This window comes from Megalopta genalis, chromosome 1, assembly GCF_051020955.1.
Source record: "Megalopta genalis isolate 19385.01 chromosome 1, iyMegGena1_principal, whole genome shotgun sequence".
NCBI lineage: Eukaryota > Metazoa > Arthropoda > Insecta > Hymenoptera > Halictidae > Megalopta > Megalopta genalis.
In genome coordinates, this window is record NC_135013.1 from 9,569,305 (window position 1) to 9,587,576 (window position 18,272).

Below are 18,272 nucleotides of genomic sequence, written 5' to 3' on the forward strand. Positions count from 1 at the left end.
TCTGATTCCATATCAGATTCACTGTTTTGTATTTCCAATTCTAGATCTTCGATTGCGTCTTCTATTATTATATCTTTCATCCAATATTCATCTTCCATTGTTTCTACGTACATGCAAAATAATTCCCAATAATTTGGCGTTGTTTCATTTATTGCCTGGCGTATTAATGCTTCCAAGTCATTGTATGATAGCCCTGAGGTAACATTTTGTTGACACATTTTTCTCTTCCACTGTGCCCAAGCAAAATCTATCGGGTTGAAGTTACACATCCTATATGGTGGTAGTCTTGTGGGTGCGTGCTTGATTGATGCTGAGGTTCAGTAAATAGTTGTGCAGCGTTGTGGGGTGAACGTGGATTTTATTACCGTAGGCGAAGAGTGTGACGAGCCGATGGTAAGAGTCGCGATTCGGGACAGCGAGACGATGGAAGAGAAAAACTAAGAAGTACTGACTGACTGGTCTCGCTGTGTCTTGGCTTTGTTATTTATATTACGTCCCCCAAAAAGGCCACGCCTTTTTTTGGGAGACTCGCTGTCTTCTTTTACCCCCGTTTAGTTTGGCGGGGGAGACAGCCATCATTGAACCCTCGCTGTAGGGGCGTGCTGGCCGTTCGGCCAGGTAGCGGTACGCGGCCGGCGGCTTTCTCCGCGACCAGGCATGCAGTACATCTGGTAGTGATAAAAAATAAAGAGACAAAGGAATTTCCGGTTCTTGCAAACGTCAAGGACGTTTTCTCTCCGTCGAACCCTTGACATCTGCAAGCGGACAGTTTTATGGTTATTACGGTCGCCGACCGTGTGCAGCGAAAGTCTTAATACACTGTGACCATGTATTTTTAAAAGTTCATCAATTTTAAATGTCTTTTCCAATTTTTTGTGTCGCTCTATGAGTTCTGAAAGTTCATGCTTTCTCAATGACTCAACATATGGTATATTATTTTCCATTAACCATGCTATCATACTTTTCTTTGTAGCATATAACGATGGTGGTTTATTTATCATCCATTTTTCGAAATTATCCGCATTCATCTGACCTTAATAGTCACCTGTTGTTGAATTGTTTTTAAATGTGAGATCTGCCCCATCCACAAATCCACTTTTTCCTCCTGCAAGGACTACTATTAAACGATTACAACCACTTGAATACTTTAAAATGCCTCTTTCTTTCTGCCAGCATTTCCCAAAACACAAACTAGTATCCACCCATGTTTCATCTAAATATATAATGTTCCTTCCTTGTGTTTTATAATAATTTAAACCTTCTAAGTATTTTATTCGCCAATTTACAATATTTGGTCTTTCAATCAAGATGTTCCTGTTGTTATTGTTTTTCTTGTATTTCTATCCCATACTTTTTAAAACTCTGTAAAGGATATGTTTCGTCCATGGAAAAGGTACTCTTTCCTGTATTGCAGTTAACAATGTGCGACCTGTTGGAATAATTTTTTTTTTCTACGTAAAATTCATGAATTATATCTTTTATTATTTTTTTATCCTCGTCAAAGTAATAAAATTTTTGTCGTGGGCGTTTTTTACCCGGCGATGATAATAATTTTTCTCCTGATATAATGCTTTCCCTTCAAATTCTGCAAATTGTTTCTTCCGAAACACCAACATAATCTGCTGCTCGCTCAGTGACTTGTCATAATAGATAAAGAAGTACACCCTTCTTTGCTTCTTCGTCACATTTATTAGCAATCCTTTTTATCATATTTTTTGCCTCGCAATGGATTGTTTGTCCATTTTTGCAGGTTTAATTTAACTATTATTACTACACGTTAACACAAAAATGTCGTCAAAATTGCAACTAATCACTAGAACTACACATATATATTAACTTAAATTGAACTAAACTAAACTAAGTTATAATATTATATTTAATACTCAAAAAATAAAATGTTAACACTATTATTATTTAATAAAAAATTCTTCATGTAAAAATGCTTGCTTAATGATGTTCACACATATTATGCCATATTCAGAAGAAGTCCGTTGAGAAAAGTGACCGATCCCCACTAACCCACCCATTGTTCCTAACGCCATTGCAGAAGTAGAATAAATGCATTTTCTTTATTGACAGAGATCCCTTCCTATTAGCCCTAATACCGTTAGCACGCAATAAAGCGATGTCGAGGGCTACGCTACCTAATTATCCCCTGGTCACCCAAATGCTACTTGCAATAAGAGTGGTTTCTGCAGGACTAAAAACGTGCATGGCAGGCGGAGCGGAAACTTGTAGTTTATGGTGTACCAGGTATGCACGCATGCGCGCTCGATGTTCTTTCGAAACATTAAGTGATACCTAAGGTTCCGTAGCACGCTTCATTAGCGAGAATAGGAGTAGGAATTGCTTTACTCTAATTGGCCGATGATTCAATGCTAAGACAGGATTCACAGAATTGGATTCACTTCTGAATTGGATGCACAGTAAAACGATAGGGATATAAACGCTTCCTTAGAGAGGAAGAAAACAGTGCAGGGCTTGAGGTATTATTGTTTGTATTGTACATACACATCGGTTGTTTCTCTCTTGTTGTTGCCAGTGTGACGTCTGATTGGAGTGTAGTATGAATTATTAAAAGCTATTCTATCAATATTTTCTTTGATGGCTTTTTATGCGGTCTAATTAAAAGTGTGCAAGTTCTTATATAAAAATGTATACAAAATTAAAATAGTGTTTTTATAAGGTCATATCTCTTATATGAAAAAAAGGTGTGTTCAACTAAACTTCGATTTTCCCGCGCATTCGATGACAGCGATTTTGCGCATTGTTGGCATGCTGTGTACAGTAATAGGACCTTAACACTAGATTGCCCAAGGAAGTCGTTTTGACTGCTTTTTAATTTCAATTAGAAAAAAAAAATTATGTATATAGTGATACAATTTCCTAGAATTTTGTGACTTTTTGTACAACATATAAATGCGTTTATTAATAATTGTAGTTACCTCCCCCCCTCCTTCATTTCCGGTATATATATATTCTAGTGTTAATGGCACGCTTTTCTTACTCCCTAAACTGGCGCGCACATCCCCATCATTTTACTGCACATCGAATCTGTAGTGGATCCTGTCTGAGCAGTGAATCGTCAGCCAATCAGAGCAAAGAAAATTTCTATATTGACTATCGCTTACAGATCAAGCTGCGGCCTGGAGGTATATAGGAGTAGGACCCATTACTGTACTAATACCAGATAATGATGCTAGTTGCACATGACATGCAACGAAGTAGTTTATGACGAGACATTGTTCATCTTATGATCTTGTGGATCGGTGGCGTCAGTCTCGTTTGTCGAGTTTGTAGAGCTTTTTGGAGTGCCGATTGAATATAGTTATTCAATTTATTATAAAATTATTATTTAAAATAATATAAGTGTTTGAAGGTATACACGTACGTTACGCTTTTTTGATTAACTATAAACGATAATTACTAAAATTCTGTGTAGGCCGTATTAGCCATCGACATATAAACTCGTATATTGCACGTTATGAGCGTTATATTTACTAAAACACTATTTTACTAGAGCTACGCTTTCATTAGATGTATATTTATAGAATTTTTTGTCTTTCCATTTATAACTATATTTCTCTTATTTATAGTAACTTTGTTAACTATTTCTATATTTTATTTATATTACTGTGTTAATTATAATTTTCTGTATTGTAAAAAGATGTAAATGTTTAAACTACAAATCTTTCTGCAATATTATATTTCGTTTAAATAATTTACAAAAACGAATACTAATAAAAATTATTTACTTCAAATATTTTATTCAATCAATAATAAATTAAAATTTTATATAATGTAGAGGTATATCTAATATAATAAATATTCTATATTTTTGTATATCATAAATGCATAAAATCTATAGTGTATTAAAAAAATTTATTTAGCAACAAGGATTATATTATTTCATATTTTATTACAGAAATGTCTGAATCAGATCTCTTAGCTGCGGATCATATTGATGGTCTGGACGGACTAGAAAATGGTCAAGATGGAGATGCTATTATGCAGTGCGATGGTGTGAAGCGTGAATTAAATGAGGCCAACATTGACGACCCGGTATCTGATTTTTTCAATTTGAAACAAATGTATAATGTTATATGAATCCTATATTACTAATTTATTTTTAATTCTTTAGGAATTGGAGGCCATTAAAGCACGTGTCAGGGAAATGGAAGAAGAAGCAGAAAAATTAAAGCAATTGCAATCAGAAGTGGACAAACAAATGAACATGGGTAGTCCACCTGGTATAAGTGAGTTATAAAGCTCTTTAATTTTCATACATATTCTCTTATTAAGTATTGGTATTGGTATTAAGTATTGATTTTCTACTTCTTTAGCAAGTCCATTAAATATGTCTCTGGAAGATAAAAAAGAAGTCGATAATAGATCCATTTATGTTGGTAATGTAAGTTACTATTTTATCAAATTTTATTATATTTTCATTATATTTCAAATTTAATATTACTGAAATATTATTTATATATTGTTTAAGGTTGACTATGGCGCTACAGCAGAAGAATTAGAGCAACATTTTCATGGTTGTGGTAGCGTCAATAGAGTAACTATACTGTGCAATAAATTTGACGGGCATCCTAAGGGATTTGCTTATATTGAATTCGCAGAACGTGATGCTATACAAACAGCTATGGCACTTGATGAATCTATGTTTAGAGGAAGACAAATTAAAGTAATGCCTAAAAGAACAAATAGACCAGGATTCTCTGTGACTAACAGGTACTTAAACAAGGCAGAACAAATTACACTTGTGTGAATAATGTCTGAAAAACTATTACATCTTTAACAATTCCGAATTGATTCCTTTATGCATAGAACAGAAATAGCATATCAACAATTACTATTTTTAGGGGACCACGGGGAACGCGAGGCTACCGAGGTATGGCTAGGGGTATCGTACGTGGCAGTGCATACTTTGGATATAGACCCACAAGGCGACCGAGGTATGTTTTAAATTTAATGTTTGTTTCGTTCAAATAATTTAAGTACACCTCACATCTGTTTTCTTTTTATATAGGAGTTACAGAAGGGGTTACTACATGCCGTATTGACCATATTAAAAGATCGTACTACTGTTTTACAAATTAAGGTAAGTTCTTATAATATGATTTAATTGTAATTATCTACTTCTTATGATTGTTCAAACATGAAACGTCCAATACTAGAATAATTAAAAACATTTTATACTTAAAAATATTTATATGCGTTAAAGATAAATATTTGTAACAAATTATATGAAGTATATTCGTCACACAAATAGAATTTACAAAAATGATTTTGTTTGAACAATCAAATTACAAACAATGAAACAATACATTTGTAGGAAAGGCTGGTGAAGTAATTACGTTATAGGTATCATTGTTGTAAAGTTAGCATAAATATTAATAACAAATGATAAAAGATAACTGTAACAAATTTACTAGCCATTCCTTAATAAATGTACTTCTGTTATTTTTTTAGTAGCAATTAATCTGTATTTTTGGATTATTGTTTTCATATTCTGATGTATCTATCCAATTTAAAAAGTATAAATTTACTATAATTACTTAAAGTCAAAGTAACAAAATATTTATCAATTTTCTACAGTTAATATTATGAAAATCATAATTAGATACATTGGTTTTGTTAGGAATACTGTACTGTGCTCTACATTTATATTCAGCCTTAGTCACCTGGCCATATTTTACATATTGATAACAGAATGCCTATATTGAAACATTATCCAGATAAGAAAAGTAATTTAGTAGTTTAATTATACTCGAGTTGATTGAAAATTTGAACTGTGTAGAATATTGTAACATATTAGACAAAAAAACTATAGAAACCTTCTTTCTCTAACATACTTTAATATCCATAAATAATAGGTATTGTAATTTTCACTTTGAAATATGGCCTTGTGAACTGTAATACAAGATATTGTAAGTTTTTGTGCATATCTTATAGGTTACACAAAACTTACATATTTATACCAACATGCATTACAGTACAATGCTGCTAAAGTGTTTAAGTAAATTCTTATGATATGTCCACAGAAAAAAAAACTGATACGATGGGAAAAAAAAAGAGAAAGAAAAAACCTCATGTCAAAAGAAAAAAAAAGATTGGACAAAGATGGGCACAATTAATCATATTTGATTTAAAGAATCATCATAATGAACATTACAAATGTAGATCAGCGATGATTTGCTATTGCAGTTCAATTGCGCTTTTATATACTCTAAGCAGTTGAAATTCAACTGGTTTTTGTAGCATCAGCCTTTATCTGTTTACAAGTACCTCAATCCGTGCAGATTACAAAAATATACAAAATACTGAAATGTTAATAAAATAATATTAATATATAAAAATTTTTCTAAATATGTGCATGTATACATTTTTATGTATATGTAAATGCATATGAATAACATAAATACTGAACATTATTTTAATTAAAAAAAAGCGTAATCATTCAATTATTATATACTATGAGGAAAAATACATTTGTACTTTCAGTTATAACCAAATAAAAAACACGTCATTCCTTTTATACATATTTATATATTGTAAGATATTATGGCCCGTAATTAATTCTAAATAGTTTTATTTGTTTTAGAGCATATAAGTTTCCCCTTTAAAAAACCTCTTTACGTTTTTATAACTTTCAACTAAAATTCCAAACATTTTTGTTGTTTAAAGAAGTTATAGCTTACTTCAGCCTCATTAGTACAGTACCTACGCATTTGAAATTAGGTATCTTAAATACTTAAATAAAAAATAATAAATAAAAAAAAATTTGAACCATGCAAAAATGGCTGAAAATGGTACTAGGATTAACGTATATTAAGTTAACACTAAATGTATACAGAATTATATTACTGTCTTTAAAAAACTGGTTTTAGGAATCTGTAGCATAGCTATAATAATTTTAGAAGTATTTTGATATAATATAAAGGCTGATATAACAATGAGGAAAAGAAATACAAATTTTGGTGTTATAATCTAGATAATACTGTTGAAATATACGTCCAATTTGTTATATAATAAATTTGCTTCATGTTTCTAAATGTTAATTTTAAATATTAAAGATAGCAATTGAACTGCAATGTAAATGTCTTAGAGTAATATCATATTACTATAATAAATATAGTAAATTTTGTATGCATAGTAAGTGAAAGTTGCTAAAATTATAAGTTGTTATAATTTTTCTATAATGTATATCATATATGTTGATATTAATGTGTGCAACTTTCATTTATTTATTACTAACTATATATCCTCAATTTTATCTGAAACACATTGCTACTAATTTGTAAGATGCGTGTAAAATGTTTTTGAACCATTAATCCACTGTGCTATGATGTTAGGGGGAGAACCAAGTTTCCACATATTAATGATCGAGCTACATTTCGTGACGTTACTTCCATGTCGCTAAGTATTTTGCAGGTGCAGTGCAGCATCAGCATCAATTGAGTGATAATCATACAAATTTCATAAACAATTTTTACGTTCCATTTAGAAAAAAAAGAAAAGAAAGAGGAAAGAATAATTAAGATATAAATGTAACATATAAATGTAATATGATTCGGTGGTAAATAAAGATTTTCTTGGCTTAAATTCTATATTTACACTATATCTTTACTATTACTTATCTATACTATTTATTATATTAGTTTCCTTTATAAATTTACGCAAAGTGGTATTATTACAAGAATGGGTAAGAGAAGAATAATTCAAACAGAATAGTAATTTACGTTTATTAACAATCAGTGGTAGTTAAATCGACATTTTTTTACATTTCAGATCAACAGTTCATGTTTTCAAAAGGATAAATTTTGTTCATACAAATCAATAATATTTTGTTAACAGATATAATCAGAATATCGTTATATTTATTTTATTTAAACTTTGCATTTTTTATATCTCTGAAGGCATATAAATGCATGGTTAATCTTTAAAAGTTTGTCACTTATTAATGAAAAATTCTAAAGATATTAGTATTAACAGAAAAAACTGAAGACCTGAATCCAAAATACTATAACAGAATAATGTATTTTATAATTATATAATAATTCAGATATTTTCAAAGCATATTAATAAGATTCTAGACTAATCACATTATTTTTTTACAGTGTTAACATAAATATCATTTATATGATAAATACAGCAATATATATATATATATTGCTATATATATATATATATTAGAATTTTGAAAATTGGAAAATGAGAGCACCACATAGGGTTAGAGAGAGAAAATGTATAATTTGTGTTTCTGTTGATGTTTATTTTGATGTTTTAATACTCCCAACATTTCCTCATACTTTTTGGGAAAATAATCTTGATAATAATCTTTGATTGCATAACTAATGATTTGAAACACCAGCAGTGTGCATTTTAATCAAGCTATATAATTTCAATCCGAGTTTAATTTTGGGATAGTTTTTTCGAAAGCATTACACCCATAAGCATCAACAGTAACAACAGTAACAGTTCAGTGTGACGCTTCAGTGTAAATGGAGAAATCATCAAATATCTGACCAAAGATATGCTACAAATATTGTAATAACATAATTATCAAATTTATTAGACTAGAACCTTAAATATTAGTTATATTATAGTTTATATCTATGTAACGCAAAACGACGCAATCGATAACAAATGATTCAATTCTTGAAACATTAGCACTTACTACTTAAATTGTTCAATTTTCTCATTAATTTATTTTAAAATATATGAATATATTTAACAATTGTAAGACTATCATTTTAGTCTATTTTTTGTTATCCATTGTCTACCCAATTCTGAGCAGCTTAAAAGGAGCATTTCGACTTTTAAGATTAAAATTCGATTTTTTCCCTATGTGGTATTGTAAAGATTACAAAAATGTTTAATTCAATCTTTTCCAATCCAAGGAGCCACCAGCTTTGGACCTACTACTCTAAATGTTATATGTAGTTATTTTAAGTTCTTACTTAGCATTTTAAAGAATAAAGAAAAAATTAATAAAATATAAGCATTGTAACGTTTTTGTTACTTAAATCACATTGTTATTACTGTGTGGTGCATTATATTAGAATATTGTAATGTCATTGAGAAATATCCAACATCCTAGGGAGGCAGTTAATGCAAACGAGGATCTATAAATTGTAAAATCATCAGTGCTAACGAAACCTGTACTGGTTACGAGGACTTAATTTTATCAAGAATATCATCAAGAATTGAATAGCCTCACCAGGCTATAGTTCAACTTTTAGGCAGCTTGATTATATCTCGTTAAGTCAAAAATTGTCACATTCAGCATATGGAACAGCGAGGTTTATTACTCGAGTCTATCATGTCAGCTATAGTCCAGTATTTGTAGTCCAATATCATACAATTTTAACTCAGTAGAATATTAGACACAATCAATAACATAAACCTATCTGAAATCATACATGGCTATAGCATTGAGGCTTAAGTAGTTTAAGGCATGAACGTCCTGAACAAATTTGCTGAGGATCTATGCTTTACATATCGAGCAAACAAGAAGTGGAGCTTCCCTGCATAAAATTATATTAAAGGAGCTCACCCAACGATGTCCAAGGAAATTACATCAACTTGAACTCTGCATTATCCCTAGTAGGCTTGCAGAAAGCTCAAGATACAGGAGTGCATAAGGCTTTAATTTGATCATCAAAACCTAGTTTTATAATACGCAACAATTACAAAATATAGCATATGATAATAAAACGTTAAACATTTTTCTCTTCTATGCTCAACATACATCTTTAAACGATTATTCACGTTCAGTGTTTAATAAACAAATTTTTTAAATGTAACTTATTCTATACATTCAAACATATTTGTGACAAGAGAAGGATTCCAATTGTCAACTTTGATTTTTGTGAAATGATAATATTTGCAAAATTAGTTGTGTTATTCAACTCTACCCTGGATAGATATTGTATGCCAATGAAGGTAAAGTTGTAATATCAGATTGTAAGACAATGATTTTTAAATATACATTACTCGTATTTTTCCATTTATTTTTCAATCAACAAAACCTTAGTTATCGAATGAACTTGAAATTTTGCATAGATAGATAATAAACCAGACTAGTTTAGAACATCCAAAATTGTGTCATGCCAATCTTAAAGACGAACTAGTCTTAAAAATATAAAAAATTTAAGTTCTGTACATATAAGGCATATTGTAAATGAAGATCAAGTTAATTTTTCAGATGGAGTAAAATGTATGTAGTGTCAATGCAACAATAAATTAACATTTATTAAAAGTTCATAGTGAACAGAAAAATCTTACAATCCATAAATACATACCCGATGTTAATTGATTATATCTTTAAAATTGTTGAGTATCTACATCAATATTATCCAGTCCTTCTCTTGTAAATGTAAGATCTATGAATGCTATAATTCATTACGCTTCATAATAAATAGAACTATTATAATAATTCAGGTCCTCAATTTAAATCTATAGAATTTAATAGTAATATTCTGGATTTGTTACTTCACTTTTTAATCCACTTTTGATAATTTTCCATGATCATATAATGATTTCAATTATTTGGTCTAAAGGACAGGATATAAGAGTGCATAGATATAAACATTGACTAGTATACCAACTCCATGGTACGCAAATTTTGTTGTGGAAGGCAATAGTCATTATTCAGAATTTAATTCAATCATTTCAAGGATTGATTGCCGTAAATTTTGTACATGTGTATTTGACGTTTCCAGGCTTTTTAAGATTTCTACCCCTTCTTCTCTGATTAACATGCTGCAGTAATGTTTCGCTACAAATAATAAGAATTTGGAAATAAGGCAATGGTTACAATCTGTTTCAGTGTAGTAAAAGAAATTACATTGCTGGAAACATCTGTAACAATTAATAGTTGTCAAAACGTCAAATATACTTACGATTTTTTGTAATTACATGTTGTATTGCCCAAACTGCCCACAGTCGAACTGGAGTATCTGAACAACGTAAAAGGGGGAAGAATGGTTGAAAACTTCTATAAGCAACCATTTCTCCTTGAGGAGTTCGCCAGTGAGTCACAGTGTGAGCCAAAAGCTGTAACAATTGCTCTCTGTTTTGTTGCAAATTTTTCGAACACCATAAACTTGGACCATCGCTAAGCAGATGTGCAGTAATGCCTGCCGCGAAATAAGATACGTCGATGTGTGTGGAGACCAACAATATAGGAAGCATAGAGATGAATTTATGTTCCATCAGCTTGGGTCTCAGATAACTAATCTACAATAAAATTACATTTCATGTTACTTTGTTTTATTTTCATACTGTAATAAATAAATATACAAACCTCTGCTATATTATTTATCAAACCTAATACTTTAGTATCAACGCTAGGCAAGCCCTGAAAATTTTCAAGCATTTCAAGGAACAACTCCATTCCACCTTCTGCCAGAAAAATTGCACATGTTGTAGCACTTTCATCAGTTAAATTCCACAGTGCACTTAACGTAAATTTCATCGTTATATCTACTGATTTAGATTCGACCTTAGACCTAATTATTGCAAGTAATTTAGACATGTATTGTGGTTGAGCTGCAAGCATAGATGTTTCTACTGGCGTTATCTTTGATGCTAAAACTGAGGTAATAGCAACAGACATGCGAGTCATTAATGGTTCATTAAAAGTTAACAGGGAATTCATCACTAATTGTGCACACCTATAAAAACAAGGAGCAATTAAATTACAATTTGTTACTACAAGTACAATGTACATTAAAATTCCAATATTCATATATTGTTAAAAAAGTGACTCAAGGTACACTCACTTACAATTAACCTTGTCTTATATTAGTTATATCATTTATTGGAATTTAAACATGTAATTATATAAAAATTATTATCATATTCGCACCTGTATTTATCGAAAGCAACATCTTGTAGAATTCTATCGCTACATAATATTAGCAGCGTATTCATGTATAGTCGATAATTGGTTGGATAAGATTCCATCGCTACCATTGTTAATTCAACAACTTGTTTAAGTATAGATGGGTGAATCATAATACCAAATTCACCTTTGGAAAGATTATAAAGACATGCTGTACAAGGTAGTTGTACACGACCTTCGTGTGGATGTTCTCTCATACCATTTAACACCAACTTTATGACATCGACTCGTGGTTCAAGGAAATTATGTGTTAAACGGAATAAATTAAGTAAACATTTCTGAAGATAAAGTGGCCTACACGTATACCTTCTAAGAGCTTCCAAAATCTGAGCTTCTGAAGCTGTACCACTAACCTACAATAAAAGATATTACATATTATATTATACATACATTATATATAAAAAAATTATTATTAAAAATAACAAAAATAGTTCTGCAATTAATCAAATATTATTTACGAATATCAATCTATAATATTAATGATATTATATCTTACAACAAGTTCAGGTCTGTAATCCTTATTTGTAAAATTTGTTAAACTATCCTCGTAGCAAGCAAGTGTAGCAACAAGTCCCAAAAACCTTAAATGTGGATGAGCATTGATAAATTTTTTCAAGTATATTAAATCTATATCTCCTTTACCTATAGAAAATATAAAGCAAAAATTTATATTTATTCAAAATAAATAGAACAAATTGAACAAAATCATGTAATACCTACCAGATAAATCTAAACTAATTAAATATGGCATACAGTCTACAGCTTTTAAGAGACGTGTTAGTTCTGGTTTTCTAAAGCAGGCATTAAACACAGGGTTAACTGAATTAAACACTTCCTTTTCGTCCGAAATGTCTAGATGCCTTAATTCATTTAATTCCAATAATACTGAGACTAAATTTGCACTTTTATTTATCTTCAAGTTATACATGTAAAGAGTTTTCAACCGATTTTTACATTTTTTTAATGGTGTTATATCATCAACGTTTGTACAAGAGATATTTATATTTTCTAAAAGGGGAAGGTCGTCAACCACTATTTCCAAACCATGTTGATTAAAATTTGTTCCAGACACATTTAATGAAGTCAATGCTTTTAATTTACTTAGTGTTACTAGCAGACAATACCTGCAATATTATATGTATATGCATACCATCAATATCATTGTACATAAAGAAAATATTTTATTTACAAGAAAATATACTGAAATGACATCTGCCAATTTTTATCAACTTTTGATATGAAATATCTTTAAAAGTACTATCTTAAATAAAGATTAAAAAAAGAAGTGCTTTTGTAATCAAATATTAATATGTTCTGTTGTATACTTGTGTATATGTAAATACAGAATATATACAAATTGAAATTTTTGTTTTATATAAATAAACAGATGTTACTTCACTATGTTCCCTTGTTAGTATTGTTTCAAAAATAATACATATTAAATACCGTGAACAGTCCAAAAAACTTCCTCTTGCTATACTCAATGACCTAAGATTTTGTAAACTCCAATCACCTAAACAGCTTATGAGATCATTAATTGTTATCGTTAATCCATTTACTACTAACTCTTGAACTTTATGTTGCTTTAAAACTTTCAAGCCTTTTGCTGATAATACAGATGCATCTTTTAACTGCACACATCTAGAAGAATTAATCAGAACAATTAATATTTTATTTTCATTCTTTTTCATAATAAATATTTCTTGTATAAGAAGATTAGATGTAATTTACCTTAATCTAGTGGATTTTGAATCAAAAAGTGTTATGGTCTCATCACATAATGCTTTTCTTTCGCAGAGATTAGATAATAGTAATTCTGAAATTTCAGCAGGTATAAAAATATCTGGACGCTTAAAACTAAGTCTTGTTGCTGAGCTTGATGATGCATCATTAGATGTTTTAGGCAATAATGCAGTATTAGCCAAAATATCTGTGTTACTATTGTTTACAGAGGATTCAGTTTGCTGGTCTAATAATGAATAACAATGATTTAATAACAAATTTTAAATAATTGCATTTAATTGTACCAATGTAATAAATAATTTATTAAAAGAACATGTAGTCGATGGTACTTACTGCAAGAAGGTGACTCCACTGAACCTGTGCTTACGACACATACATTCAAAATATTGTCACAAATAAAATCAATGCAAACCTCACACAGACTTCTAGGAGACTCAAACATCTTCTATTTTTGTTCACACATGCAAGTCTTCTTGTTTTTCTTTTATTGCCTTCTTAAATATTTAACTGCTTCCACTTGTCTAGCATTTCATTGTTTTACATTTATTTCAATGGATCTGTCATAATAAATAGATACCATTAAAGTTGATGCAATGGCTTCTCCATATCAGACACACATATGTTATGAGACCAAATATTCTAATTTGAATGACAGCTCATATACTTATTACTTGAAACGAACAACTGCACTTTGGAAATAACTTGCAATCATATATGTTTTATGTACGTGTATGAATATACCAAGCACAATAAAGCAAGAATTTCAGTAGTATATGATAAAATCATATTTTATTTTTAACATAATGAAAGAAAAAATTAAAACTCCGTCGAACTCTATTTTCCGCAAATTAATTTATAAAGGTATGAATTTACATAAACATTCGTTGTCTAATGATTACATAATGACAACTTCACAAAATGGAATAAATATTTGTGTCACTATGCATCTAATTGTAAGCACATTGCTTATACCACATATTGAGAGAAAATGATAAAACTGCAAACTTCGTTGTAACACATTAATGTATATCATCATTTAATCGCAAGAATTTCAAGAAGATGATTAAATTTTTCTATAAATCCTTTTGAAAATGCATAGCACTGATTCACAATTCTAAAAACAACCGCGGAAAATCATAGTCTCTCACCTGTGGAGAGAACGCCATATTGACCATTGACTTGCCAAATGTTTAAACAGACCAAATGTCTACTTGACTTGAATGCACATTGTAGGATAAGTCTACTGTAGAATCAGTCTATTATTGTAAATACATTACACATTAGAAAATAAACAAAAATATCAATCGAAATTTAACTGTGGGAATAATAGTGCTAACTGTATTGCGTTGTATACATGTATACATTGTAATAGTTTTGTCAGTGACACGTACCTCAATGTTAAGGAAATTAAAAATTTGCATTGTTCTGATAAAAAGAATTTATCATTCGAATTATTTTTATATAAGAAACTAGTGACACTTTCCAATAATGAATGAAATTTTCTCATTTAAAGTAACAGATTGAAGTTTTAATTCTACTTTTACGGGAATTCATCAGTTATTAACATATTATCAATATGGCGGTAAAGTGGAAAACGATGTGCTTTTCAATGTGGATTACGATGTCATCCCTGTATTGTAAGAATTTTTTGTAGGTAAGTTTATAAAAGTTATGTATAGATCATTTTTAAGTACGTTCATTTTGATAAACATAACCATTATTTCGTATTACAGAATTGTAATTACATACGTTTGATCCTAGAATTAAAGGATTGTCGGATATCAAAGAAGCTGATTTAAAATGCAAATCTCAAATTCAAAAAGTTAGACACTTCTTTATAAACATAATTTTGTATTGTATATTCTCTTATGTTATTTTGTACACAAATAAACAAAAATGGTTTTCTTTTAAATTCATTCATTGGTGATAGAAGTATAATAAACTAAAGGAACTATGTAAAATAAACAATAGTGAGAATATAAAATATACTTATATGTTTTCTCTTTTCTTTATTAAGGTTTAAAGAAGAATGCATTTTCCAAATTAAGGTCACGGTTTGAATCATTAATAAGTGTCAACCATTTTATAATGTCATATTTTATAACAACTGATATTGATCAACTTTTTACCTGTATTTGAATTTAATTTCATACAAAGAATGCCAAGCTTAAGAAAAAAGGTTGCTGGCTTTATGCGGCATTATTTGGCAGGAGCTGTAGAAAATATAGGTCAAGGAGAACAAACCTTGCGTAGCCCTAGATCAATGACACAAGATTTTGCAAGTGGTTGCTTTATTACCAGATACTTAGATGGGTAATATATGTTTATATAAAAATTCTTCAAGCAAAAAAATTTTATATGCAAGTGTAGCATTTAAATTATATTTTTAGTCTAGAAACAAAGCAGGAAGGACCAGCAATTGTGCATGGTAGAAATCCAGAAGAACTGCCAATTAGACAGCTTGGAAGCTTCCAAGAAGATAAAGAAGTATTTGCTGCCCACACTGGTCCCGACAATGGACTCATAGCAGTTAATGTGCAACAAAAACATTTAAGTATTAATGACATCGACATAGATTACATTGATATGTTAGATCAAGGTGAACAATATAGAAACAGTAAGTATTAAAATTATTGGATTCTGGATAAACAATATAGAAATGATAAAACTACTTTTTACAGCGTCCACAACCACAACTCCTACAATTGCTGGTATTTCTGATTGGTTTATTCCTCACGAGACAGCGTATGGAATTGCTACTACGTTATATGAGAAAAATCCTACAAATGATACAAATAATGGGGAACCTATCGCAGACTGTTTTGGAATTGTAGTAAGATCAAACTCAGCTATTTTAGCACTTGCGGATGGTGTTAATTGGGGTATGTTTAACCTTCAAGAATATCTTTTTATACATTGTAATCACAAACAACATCACATATAGAGAAACATAAATTTAATAGGTACCAAAGCAAGTATTGCAGCTAGATCTGCTGTACATGGAAGTATGGAATACTTGAATAATGCACTCTTCTGTCCTTCGGTTAATAATGAAATAACAACAACGAAAGATGTATTTATAGCCTTACTTCGTTCATTCCATGCTGCACATTCGTTAATTTTACAAGAGCAAGGAATGCTCACAACGTTAACTGTATGCGCAGTTCTTCCACTGCCAAATTCTGAATCTAATACAAATCAGAAAAAATATGTGGCTTGTACCTGTAATGTTGGAGACAGTTTAGCTTATGTATATTCAAGGTACCAAAAATAATTTGTTAATAACTATTACAGCCTTTTTATAAAAGTAATATGGTAATATTAACAGGAAAACTGGAGTAAGAGAAATAACCAGAGGATCTCACGATATTCATTGTATGCGCGATATGCGTGATGCTCTTGGAGCTTTAGGTCCTGTAGATGGATGCAATCCTGAATTAAATAATTTGACGCTTGCAATGACAGAAGTTGAAAACGGAGATATCGTATTCTTAACCAGTGACGGAATTTCAGACAATTTTGATCCTGTAGTCGGAAAATTTGCTATCTTGCCATGCCATAATAGTATACCTGATTCAACAGTGAAAAATCATGCTGAAGGAAGATCGAAAACTCGTCGAAAATCTGTAGAGACCTTAAGACATACAGAATCCGGCAATAGTAATAGAAATAAATCTAATTTGCCTGTAGTCGAGGCTTATCAAAGACACGAGCTAACTCTACTTAGAATGGAAGATTTGTTACGAAGAGGTGTATCTGGTGAAGGTCCACCATGTAACAGTGCCAAACATCTTTGCAAACTTCTTTTGGACTTTGCTGTAAGTTTTCTCAAGTTTAATTAGAATCCACTAATAGTGTGCATGTAATATTTCAAGTTTCTACACTTAGATACATGAAATTAATAGGTACCAAATATAATAAAATACTGTTTTTAAATATTAACATGAGTTTAATTTTTTTATAATAAGGTGCGTATAACTGCTGCCAAAAGACGAATATTGGAAGATACCGATTTATATTATGCACAAAGTAAAGATGGTCAATTAGTTCAACTTTCCAAACAAGAACAAAGAACTCTGCGAAAAGAAACATTGGACAAGGTTTCCATGATTCCTGGAAAATTAGATCATGCAACAGTTGTAGCATATGTAGTTGGATCATTTGATTCAGAGTATGGTTTATAAATAACCGCGGTAATAAAAGTTGCAGTTTTTATTTGTAAGACAAGTACTATGTTAAAATGTTTTTATATAAGATATTTCTGAATATGTTGAGTAAAAGTATTGTTTTAAGTATTATAGAATTAAGTTGTTTACATCATTTTGTTATTTAAAATAAAAAATACATGTGCTTATTCTTTATATGACAAAACTTATTTAATTATAATTGTATATTTAATATGTTAAAAGTATATGTGTATAATTTCTATATAATCGAAGTATTATACGTGTACATACAGATGAACGGCATTATCGTTCATTGAAATATACGCGGCAGCAATAAACACTGGAATGTATAATTTTGATATTTCGAAAATATTCTGGAAACAGTTATATATAAAATTATGGCCCGAAATAAAATGTCATTAAAACATATGTACCATGAAATT

At 30.2% G+C, this 18,272-nt stretch overlaps 3 protein-coding genes across 8 annotated transcripts; 2 read left to right on the plus strand and 1 right to left on the minus strand.

The window, feature by feature from the left end:
* The first annotated feature begins 3,223 nt into the window (after positions 1–3,223).
* Positions 3,224–7,614, plus strand: Pabp2 (poly(A) binding protein nuclear 1). 2 transcript variants are annotated; one of them, XM_076520911.1, is made up of 8 exons: positions 3,224–3,379; positions 3,926–4,062; positions 4,142–4,256; positions 4,344–4,411; positions 4,499–4,740; positions 4,872–4,964; positions 5,039–5,110; positions 6,054–7,614. In XM_076520911.1, the coding sequence occupies exons 2-7, from the start codon at positions 3,928–3,930 to the stop codon at positions 5,070–5,072; spliced, it is 687 nt and encodes a 228-aa protein (XP_076377026.1). In that variant the 5' UTR covers positions 3,224–3,379; positions 3,926–3,927; the 3' UTR covers positions 5,073–5,110; positions 6,054–7,614. The 2 variants fall into 2 exon arrangements, with proteins under 2 accessions (XP_076377026.1, XP_076377023.1); XM_076520908.1 differs by having other exon boundaries at positions 3,232–3,387.
* A 123-nt stretch (positions 7,615–7,737) lies between these two features.
* Positions 7,738–14,137, minus strand: LOC117229007 (protein zyg-11 homolog B). The gene is made up of 9 exons (XM_033485130.2): positions 13,997–14,137; positions 13,652–13,889; positions 13,367–13,561; positions 12,641–13,044; positions 12,417–12,562; positions 11,885–12,273; positions 11,321–11,690; positions 10,917–11,253; positions 7,738–10,792 (listed from the first exon to the last, which is right to left on the minus strand). The coding sequence occupies exons 1-9, from the start codon at positions 14,103–14,105 to the stop codon at positions 10,662–10,664; spliced, it is 2,319 nt and encodes a 772-aa protein (XP_033341021.1). The 5' UTR covers positions 14,106–14,137; the 3' UTR covers positions 7,738–10,661.
* A 248-nt stretch (positions 14,138–14,385) lies between these two features.
* LOC117229009 (PP2C-like domain-containing protein CG9801) lies at positions 14,386–18,024 on the plus strand. 5 transcript variants are annotated; one of them, XM_033485135.2, is made up of 9 exons: positions 14,386–14,524; positions 15,177–15,317; positions 15,397–15,485; positions 15,681–15,976; positions 16,054–16,280; positions 16,345–16,545; positions 16,627–16,924; positions 16,992–17,481; positions 17,632–18,024. In XM_033485135.2, the coding sequence occupies exons 4-9, from the start codon at positions 15,822–15,824 to the stop codon at positions 17,845–17,847; spliced, it is 1,587 nt and encodes a 528-aa protein (XP_033341026.1). In that variant the 5' UTR covers positions 14,386–14,524; positions 15,177–15,317; positions 15,397–15,485; positions 15,681–15,821; the 3' UTR covers positions 17,848–18,024. The 5 variants fall into 5 exon arrangements, with proteins under 5 accessions (XP_033341026.1, XP_033341031.1, XP_033341029.1 ...); XM_033485140.2 differs by lacking the exon at positions 14,386–14,524 and having other exon boundaries at positions 15,179–15,317; positions 16,054–16,262; XM_033485138.2 differs by lacking the exon at positions 14,386–14,524 and having other exon boundaries at positions 15,179–15,317; positions 15,821–15,976.
* Positions 18,025–18,272: the final 248 nt, after the last annotated feature.

Coding starts and splice junctions, on each gene's coding strand:
- Pabp2 (XM_076520911.1), top strand. CDS start 3,928: ATGTCTGAATCAGATCTCTTAGCTGCGGATCATATTGATGGTCTGGAC. Junction 4,257..4,343: donor GGGTAGTCCACCTGGTATAA/GTGAGTTATAAA, acceptor CTACTTCTTTAG/CAAGTCCATTAAATATGTCT. Junction 4,965..5,038: donor AGACCCACAAGGCGACCGAG/GTATGTTTTAAA, acceptor CTTTTTATATAG/GAGTTACAGAAGGGGTTACT.
- LOC117229007 (XM_033485130.2), bottom strand. CDS start 14,105: ATGTTTGAGTCTCCTAGAAGTCTGTGTGAGGTTTGCATTGATTTTATT. Junction 13,045..13,366: donor AGTTTTTTGGACTGTTCACG/GTATTTAATATG, acceptor ATAATATTGCAG/GTATTGTCTGCTAGTAACAC. Junction 11,691..11,884: donor GTTGCTTTCGATAAATACAG/GTGCGAATATGA, acceptor TTGTTTTTATAG/GTGTGCACAATTAGTGATGA.
- LOC117229009 (XM_033485135.2), top strand. CDS start 15,822: ATGCCAAGCTTAAGAAAAAAGGTTGCTGGCTTTATGCGGCATTATTTG. Junction 15,977..16,053: donor ATTACCAGATACTTAGATGG/GTAATATATGTT, acceptor TTATATTTTTAG/TCTAGAAACAAAGCAGGAAG. Junction 16,281..16,344: donor AGGTGAACAATATAGAAACA/GTAAGTATTAAA, acceptor TACTTTTTACAG/CGTCCACAACCACAACTCCT.